This window comes from Pistacia vera, unplaced genomic scaffold (assembly GCF_008641045.1).
Source record: "Pistacia vera cultivar Batoury unplaced genomic scaffold, PisVer_v2 Contig351, whole genome shotgun sequence".
Taxonomy (NCBI): Eukaryota; Viridiplantae; Streptophyta; class Magnoliopsida; order Sapindales; family Anacardiaceae; genus Pistacia; species Pistacia vera.
The window spans coordinates 1,056,047-1,065,395 of record NW_022196170.1 but is presented as its reverse complement, the minus strand read 5'-3'; the positions used below and the strand labels follow the sequence as shown (position 1 = coordinate 1,065,395).

At 36.9% G+C, this 9,349-nt stretch overlaps 2 protein-coding genes across 5 annotated transcripts; both read right to left on the bottom strand.

Annotated features, from left to right (window-relative positions):
* On the bottom strand, positions 1-3,633 carry LOC116139456 (protochlorophyllide-dependent translocon component 52, chloroplastic-like). Its single transcript, XM_031425120.1, has 7 exons — positions 3,063-3,633; positions 1,847-2,034; positions 1,662-1,751; positions 1,220-1,424; positions 928-1,116; positions 511-701; positions 1-419 (listed from the first exon to the last, which is right to left on the bottom strand). The coding sequence occupies exons 1-7, from the start codon at positions 3,567-3,569 to the stop codon at positions 164-166; spliced, it is 1,626 nt and encodes a 541-aa protein (XP_031280980.1). The 5' UTR covers positions 3,570-3,633; the 3' UTR covers positions 1-163.
* A 1,379-nt stretch (positions 3,634-5,012) lies between these two features.
* LOC116139457 (protochlorophyllide-dependent translocon component 52, chloroplastic-like) lies at positions 5,013-9,136 on the bottom strand. 4 transcript variants are annotated; one of them, XM_031425121.1, is made up of 7 exons: positions 8,539-9,136; positions 7,100-7,287; positions 6,808-6,893; positions 6,542-6,723; positions 6,241-6,426; positions 5,604-5,791; positions 5,013-5,355 (listed from the first exon to the last, which is right to left on the bottom strand). In XM_031425121.1, exons 1-7 carry the CDS (start codon positions 9,040-9,042, stop codon positions 5,100-5,102), a joined length of 1,590 nt encoding a protein of 529 aa, XP_031280981.1. In that variant the 5' UTR covers positions 9,043-9,136; the 3' UTR covers positions 5,013-5,099. The 4 variants fall into 4 exon arrangements, with proteins under 4 accessions (XP_031280981.1, XP_031280983.1, XP_031280982.1 ...); XM_031425123.1 differs by having other exon boundaries at positions 6,241-6,423; XM_031425122.1 differs by having other exon boundaries at positions 6,542-6,720; positions 8,539-9,134.
* Between the last annotated feature and the right edge of the window lie 213 nt (positions 9,137-9,349).

Sequence of the window (9,349 nt, the reverse complement as noted above, 5' to 3'; positions counted from 1 at the left end):
TTTTGCGTCAAGAGCATACTTGTATTGCCTTTTTATATACTATACACAAATAGGCCATCAAATATGAATGGTTTCGTGTACAGGTGCGCATCATGTCAGCTCGTGATTGGATGGTTACATATACGTTTGTCCTACTGAAAGACCTTCTAATGGTACACTGGTTTCACTCAACAAGGGCATGGTTATAATCATGGAAATGAAAATTTTTGTAAATGAAATGGGACAGCCATTTTGAAGCAGCAAAGCAAAGTATCGCCGTGGAAACCAATGTGATCCTAGCAGTTGCTGGCATCTTGTGCTTAGTTGCAGCGACGACCCCTATGGAAATTATGGACACGACCTGCAGTGCAACCTCAAGTAAACCAAGACCTTTATGCGCCACGCTACAGCTGCGACAATTCACCACATGAGACCAGTACCTGGAAGAAAACATGAACAACTATCAGTATGAACATGAGTTAAATTCTGAAGATTAGATTCGAGATAATTAATTGCAAACTTGGAGGTTACCTATCCATTAGTTGCTCTTTGGGAATGGGGGGAAGGGCAAGATCGAATTTGAACTTATCTCCCCAGTTAATTTGACCACCTGAGTACTTGTTCAACCATTTTCTGAAAGCAACCACATTGGCATCGGATTTTGTTGGCACAAAACAAGCCTTTTGCCAATTTGAAGGGCCTACAGCCATTATCTTGCGCTCCTGAATGGTAACCGTAAGATCAAGAAATGTTTCAAAAATAATTGGTGTATAGCAATCAGAAAAGTATATCAATTCTTTGGAAGAACAGGCCAGAACAATAGTAGAACAAAAAATCTTGAAAAGTGATTTAATTAAAAAAAAAAAAAAAAACCTCTTTTAACTTATTACTTATAGATAAGCCCAATTAAACTGGCATTAAATATTTGTACTCTGCGAAGGGTATTACCTCCAAATGAAGAAAGTACAAATCTGAATCAAGAACAAGATTTTGGTTCAAATGAAATATCCATCTAGGAAAAATTCGGTCAATCCAAACTGCAAAATTTCTTGGAAAGCACCATATTACTCTGCTTTTCCCTGGGCTAACTGGAACACAGATAAAGATTAGAACAACCCTTCGTTGCACAGGAGGCTCCTGAACCAACAAAAATATATAAGCAAAGAAAGAAATCCACACTGCAGTAAAAAGAAAAGAAAATCTCATTTGAGCTAAAAGATAAAAGCCTGCTGCTTTTTACTTTTTTGTTTTCTGCTGGTGACGCTGAGCCATTTCTTCCATCAGGTACACTACCTTCATCTGTAACAACTTCAGGAAAAGCGTAATAAACACAAGGAGCGATGAATTTGCTACCACCCCATGCACGCTTTGAAGTGAAACCGCTTATTCCTAAGCCTTGTGCGCTCATTTCAATCGGCACACCTCCTTCTTTATCAGCCTTAACTGTGAAACAAGTCAAGAACTTAGTATCAATCATTTGAAGAATTCCTAAGTGTGGAAGCCCACATTTGACTGACTTTTTTTTTTTTTTTTTACAATGAATGACGTTAGTCAATCATTTACCGGCGTCATCTAATGAGACCTGTAGTTTTTAAAAATGTGGACGTCCGCAAGACTGACAGACTGTATAAAGAGATATAGAACATAATAAGGAAAAGTAAAGTTGAATCAGCAGTTCTTATCTGTCTTTGGCTTGTGGAATTCTCATTATCTTATAATGTGCATATGGCACATGAGCCGGGTCCATTAGATTTTCAATTAAGACCTCATACCTGAAAAATTCCTTTGAATTCAATCCCTTTTTTTCAGCAGATGGAATAGAAAAATAGAAAGTGTGGCAGAGGATAAAATATATATTTTTGCGTACCCGTAAGGCATGTCTCTATTTCCAATTGATTTGGTGTATGAAGGGTCATCCATTTCTGGCATGTTTGGAGGTTTTTTCTTCAGCAGAATATCTTTGTATTGTGGTTCAGAGTTTGGCCAAAACCACACAATACCATTCTGCACAGTGCTTGGATAAGCATTTACACATGCTTTCTTGAATGTGTGAACCTGGAAATTGATCAAATCGTCAATTAAACTCGCATTTCACCAAAAATTCATCACTCTAAATCATGAAAGTGAAAGAAAAATCCATACGTAGCTCAACATTTTCAACCGAGTAACAAGAAATTAGCAAAGAACATCAATGAGATAGGGCAATATGAAATATCTTAAGCCATTTTGCACCCAACAATAGCATTTAGGCCTTGAAATATCCTCGATCTCCTGGACCGAACAAAAAATGCAGGGAATCCTGACACTCAAATATGGTTAGAGACTCAGGGAGAAATTAAAACATCATAAAAATTCTGGATCAGATTGGCTGAGCAACTAGATAAGCTAACAAATATGGTCCCGTAATAGTAATTTATCTCTAAGATTGCGAACCAAACTGAGCGTAGAAAAGTTCTGAAAGAAGAAGAAACTGGCTGTATCTGATTGATAAGCAACAGCAATTCACTGATAAGCTTGGAATGAACAGAACCACAGCAATAACAACTACGAAGCACAAACTATAACTTCATAAAACCTCTTCATCAAATTGGTCTGCTATCAAGTTAAGTGATCACCAAACGAAAAGCATAAGAAGACAATAATCAACACAAATTCAATGATAATCCGAGAATCAGAACAACAACAAAACATAAATTAAAACATCATAAAACCTGTTGATCAAATCGACCAAACACCACGATAAGAACCACCAAACCAAAACCTTAACCGGACAAACAAATTCATTTTTAACATGAGAATCAGAAACAGCAACAACAATGCGCGAACCATCAGAGCATCATATAACTGCTTGATCAAATTAAGCTGATACTACGTTAAGAAACCATTAAACCAAGACCTTAACCTAACAGTATCTAACACAAATTCACCATTAATCACAGAATCAGAAACAACATCCAATCGCTTAGATACTACATTAAGATACCACAAAACCAAAAGCTTAAGAATCACAAGCAAGACGCCACCATCAAGAACAAGAACAAGAACAAGAACAAGAAAAATAAATGAAGCACAAGGACTCTTACCGGAGGGCCATCAGGGGGAGCCTGGGGGATGAATTTACAGTCACCAGAGCCGTTGAAACACCAACCATGGTACACACATTGCAACCTGCCCCACTGATCGATCCTCCCTTCTGACAAAGGAGCCAATCTATGAGGACACGAGTCGTCAAAAACTCTCCATCCACTCTCATTCTTATCCCACCACACCACCACATCAAGCCCCAAAACCCTCTTAGCATGTGGCACTCTCTTGTCCAAGTCACACACTGGCATCACGGGATACCACTGCGCAAACCAGTCAAATTTCTCTCCAGTTTCAAGCTCATCAACATCAACATCAGCTGAAACTGTTGTTGCTGCCGCTGACGATGAAAGGGTTGTGTAAAGTTTTGATTTTGATGGCAAGTTTTTGCGAGTTATTGAGAATGGTGAAGTGGTCAACACCGGTTTTGTGAGTTGTTGAAGTTTGTTAAGTGAAGTAGTTGACTTCTGAAGTGCAGGGAATAAGGAAGCTGTTAAAGCTTCCATTTTTTTTGCTTGTTTTGAAAGGCTGTAAGAGAGTTGAATGTACAAGTTTGAGCAAATTTATTTATTAAGGATGTTTTGCTAGTTGGATGGATAATATGTGGAAGACGTTTATATACTTTTTGTGAATGAAAATGAGTGGATGGCTCTGCTTGCTGCTTGAAGCTGAACTGTTACTGTCACCGTATCAGAGGTGGAGAGAGTATACAAATTATTTATTTATTTATTTATTTATTTATTTTTCGAGCCTTCAGTATTTTTTTATTTTCTGCAACATTACAAATATCATTGAATGTGATGAGAACCCACTCCCTACACTCAACCAAGACAGTAAAATAATAACAGCCAATAGGGAGAAAGTAGATGTGTCATATATATATATATATATATATATATATATATTCAGCAAACGACTTAACGACTTTTTCCCACCCAAATAATAGTTTAATAGCATTCTTTACCCATAAGCTTTTAAAATATCATTTTATTATCCAAATTTATATTTTGACGGCGAACAAAGAACAAACTCAGTCTAGACTATTAAGGTTTTTGAAGAGAGGATGCCAATGAGTTTTTTGGTGGTGGGAGGTTGGATTTTAGTGGTTGAAATTGATCGGAGTTTGACTTGGGAGAGGCCGTTGTGTAAACTCTAATCGTTCGATTCTCGGCGATTGGCAAGGTCAACGGGAGTAGGGTTTGAGGCGTTTTAGTGAGTGATGATCAGGAAAGAGAATAATAATGGTATGGGGTTGCAAAGATGCCACAATAAAACACGGAACATAAATTTAGATAATAAATTGATATTTTAGAAATTTATGGGTGAAAAAATGTCATTAAATCATTATTTGGGTGGGAAAATGTCATTTACTCTTCAACAAATTGATAACAATGACAACAAAACAACAAAATACACCCAACATATCAACCAAAAGAACTAAATCAAAATAAGAAAGGAAAAATAATGTTGGACTTCGAGGGCAAGCTCCTCCCTAATTGCTAACTTTGGCGGTTAGCACCTCCCAAATTTCCCTATTTTCTTCCCTCCTCTGATCTGCTCTCTCCCTCTCTTTTTATCCTCAAGCTCTCTCTCTCTCTCTCTCTCTCTTCCTAACCGAATTCCTTTGCTGTCCCAACCCCCAATCGGCACCTATCCCAACCTAAACCCATGGAAGTTTCCTGTCAACATCCCCTCAATCCACTACTTGCTACCTTATTTCACTTTTCCTACACCCTCATTGTCCAGGTCTTATCAGAATGTTACGAAAATGACATCAAAAATATCCCAGAACATAACTAATCCCAGTTGTTAAAGTAATCAACTCTTCTATTAAGGTCATAAAGTCCATTCATTTCTCGTATAAATCTTGTGCATTTGTCAAATAAGTTCCGTTGAAATTTGAGAAACTTCATACCAAAGTGTAACATGTTTTTCTATATAACTATATGTAAGTTACATTGATCTTAAATGTGCAAACATGGGAGATAAATCATAAATGTTATTTACATTCTTTAATCAGTGGTTAGAAACTGATTTCAGCGAAGAGCGTGGTTATAGTCATGATAATGAAAAATTTTGTAGATGAAATGAGCCAACCATTTTGAAGCTGCAAAGCAAACTACTGCCAGTGAGACCACGGTAGTTCTCACGGCCGCTGACATCATATTTTGCTTGGTGGCAGCAACAATCCCAATTGAGACAATGGAGATGACCTGCAGTATCACCTCAAGTGCATTGAGACTCTTGTGTGCAGCATTGCAACTGCTGCAGTTCACCACATGGGACCAGTACCTGCAAAATTATGAACAAAATAACAACAATTCAGAGTTCTTGCAAGCGACAAACTTTACAGAACTATCGAAATTTTTTGTTGTCCTTAATTTTTTCGTTCTTAAGGCACACATGAAATCAAAGTTTTAATGGTAAGAGTACAGTGTTTTGGTGTTCATAATGTGCCTAAAAAAGCCGACTGTAGATATACGGGGAAAACGTTTGATAATGAAGCATAAAAGCTCATTTGTTATCTGTGCTTTCATTACCTGTCCAGCAGCTGTTCTCTTGGTGGTGTTGGTGGAAGAGTGCCATCGAATTTTCCTCTCCAATCAATTTGACCACCTGCATATTTGTTTAACCATCTCCTGAAACCAACCACAAAGGCATCTGCCTTAGTAGGCACAAAACATGCTTTCTGCCAATTGGCAGAGCCGAAATCCATTATCTTACGCTCCTGCAATGACAAAACCAAGAGTCAGGTAATACCATTGAATATCAGAAGCTGGTCCTACCGCTAACGCTATATGGTTAATTACAACTGGAAGCAAGAGCAACAATGGACAGGGGTTCAGTTCTCTTATTGTCAGTTCTCTTATTGTTGAAGAGAAGACCTTCAAGCGTACACTTGAATGCTCGTGAGAGTTTTGAGAAGTCTCAAAATTTAATAACAACATACATTAACAGCAGTCCACTTGGTATTTAACATGAATGTAGATAAAGATGGAAAAGATATGTGCATAGATCTTGAAAAAGAAAAAAAAAAAGTTCCACCAACTATTTGATTTAAAATAAAACAGAAAATAGTTCATGCAAAATGACGTGGCGCAGTGAGAACAGACATTTTACAGTCTAGCGCCTACAAGAATGGAAAATCACCTTTCCAGTAAAAGAGATGGGAATTACCTCAACATGGAGAAGATATAAATCTGAATCCAGAATCAAATTTTGTCCAATATGAAACATCCATCGAGGTACGATTTTATCAATCCAAACCCCGAAGTTTCTTGGGAAAGTCCATATCAATCTGCTATTACCCGGACTAACTGGAACACATATAAAAATCAAAGCCATTCGACGTTGCTCTGACTGCTGCAGCAAGTAAGATGTAATTGGATTTTAACTGAAAAAAATAATAATAAAAAGTAAAAGTAAAGTGGAAAATCAGCATCTATCAGCTCAAGATAACAAAATCTATTGACTTCACCTTTTTGGCTTCTGCCGGTTGTGCAGATCCATTACCTTGATCCAGATCAGAATAAGCATAAAAGATACAAGGTGCAATAAATTTGCTACTGCCCCACTCTTGCTTCCCAATGAAACCATTTTTGTCATATTGCTTAACACTCAACTCAATTGGTCTGCCCCCCTCTCTGTCCTTCTTCTCTGCTAAGCAAATTTTGTATTGGACTTATATGTCTATAGAGGACAGAAATGAATTAAAACAAGGTTTATCCAGAAGTTCTTATCTACCTTTGGGTTGCCGAGTTTGCATTATTCCATAATGTGCATATGGAACATGGGATGGGTCCATAAGATTTTCAATTAAGACCTCATACCTGAAAGTGCAATTAACTTAGAACTTAAAAAGAAGATCGTTTCTTAAATCTAACTGGTTATTCATACCTTCGCAGTAAAGATATTCCTTTTCAAAAAACAAGAATCAGCAATAACATCAAGGGTGCTGAAGTCTAGAGAAAAAGCACTTTAAACTTCAAGTACAAGTTTATGTAAGTAAAAAATGGAAGACCAGGTTTTGACATACCCGTAAGGAATATCTCGATTTCCCATCAGCTTTGTATATGAAGGGTCATCAAGTTCTGGGAGGTAAGGTGGTTTCTTAGTCATAATAATATCTTTGTACTGAGGATCAGTGTTAGGCCAGAACCACACAATGTCATGGTGCACAGTACTTGGATAAACTGCTGCGCATGCTTTCTTGAATGTGTTGACCTGCATAATTGGATGAAAACATCAGTTAAAAGTCTTTTTTTTTTTCCCAGAATTTTATAACGAAATGTTTATTCCACCTTTAGTACATCACCCTTATGTTCTCGTGAAGGACAAATGATAAACATGATTATATTAGATATTCAAGTCGATAAATACACAGAAACTGAGATTAATGATTGGTAAAGTAGCAATCTCCATTTCATATGACACATAAAATCTTTTATATATGCATGATAAAATCTCAAGAATTCACTCTAGTCAATAGTTTCTTTAAGCTCGTTTTTCCCCTTTTTTTTTTAATTATTATTATTCTTTGGAATTAGAGATCTTTTAGTTCTAAAAAACACAATATTACATTCTAAAGCCAAATTCTTCCCTGTACCTTGAAGAGGAGTATGAGAATATAACACTGTCATGCCATGTTCCTTTTAATGCAAAAAAGCAGTAATGTGGCAGGGGAATGGAATATATTTTAGCAAGTGGAAAAAGGAAAAAGTGAACAACTTGTTAAAAGCATAGAAGAAACACTAAACAAGTTAGAATAATTTGACAACCTTTTACTACAAGGAGAGAATTAAACTGATAGTTCATCTCAACAGTCCTCACATAAGAAAACTCTATACAAACTTAACCATTGTTTAATACCCAGAAATCCAAAGTCCCCCAAATAAGTGGCTCTAAGGGAAAAGAAACTTAAGTGTAAGAAAATTAACCAGTTTCTGAGAGAAATTGATAGTTGCAATCAGCATACCAGGTCATTATGACACCCATTTGACAAACTCTTGATAAATATTCTATTAAATTATTTCCACCCATACCAATCATAATGGTAGTTGACTAGATGAAAGAAAAGGCCAATACATAGACATTATTAAACGGACCTATAGATAACATGATATGCATTCAAATTAAACTAGCTAAGCCTAAACATAGATTCCAACAAACCAAAACTAAAGCAACGAAATAGCATACATAAGAATTCTTCCACTTAAAGTTGAGGAAATTTACTCCAAAAGTTGAATCTTGATACATAATCGTTCATTTTTAAACTTACCAATCATTATGGTGATTCATTAGATCAAATTTTATTGGAAGGGCATACTAATAAAAATGATACGCCTTCACTACCGAACAAGGTAAGCCTATAAGAAGAATCCAACAAGCAAACTAAAGCAATAAAAATATCAAACATAATAATTAGTCTATTGATCTTCCACTTAAAATTGAATCTTCAAAATCAAGAGAACTTACAGGAGGGCCATCAGGGGGAGCTTGAGGGATAAACTTACAATCACCAGAACCATTGAAACACCAGCCATGGTACACACACTGCAGCCTTCCCCACTGGTCAATTCTTCCCTCAGACAAAGGAGCCAATCTATGAGGACACGAGTCATCAAAAACTCTCCATGCATTCTCATTTCTGTCCCACCACACCACCACATCAAGCCCCAAAACCTTCTTTGCATGTGGCTTTCTCTTGTCCAAGTCACACACTGGCATCACTGGGTACCATTCTGCAAACCACTCAAACTTCTCTTCTTCTCCTTCGGCTTCAGCCTCAGCCTCCAGCTGTGGCTCATAGGGCTGCGCAGTTTCTGATAAAGTGGTGAAGAGTTTGCATGGTTTTGGAGGGTTAGTCTTGTAGGATGATGAGAATGGTGAAGTGGGGAGGAAAATATTGGGGGGTTTGTGGAAGGTTTTTGTTTTTGGGGTGTTAAATGAAGATAATGAAAGTAGTTTGATAGCTTCCATGGGATCAGTTTGAGCTCATGCACTATGAACAATATCAAGTGATGAAGTAAAAAGAGATGTAAAGAGTTAAACTAAGTTGAGGCTGTGAATGGCAGCTGAGATTGAGAGTATTGTAAGAAATGGACGTTAGCTTTTGAGGCTATGAATTGGCCAACATGCCATGAGACAGACAAGTTTATCTGGGGTTGTGGTTGTTTTACGTGGCTGAAATAATTGCTCGAGATTTCCTAAATATTACGTAATCACTTAATTTTGTTAGTTTTAGGATACTCATAATATTCTTGATATCCTGTAATTTCATAATTAT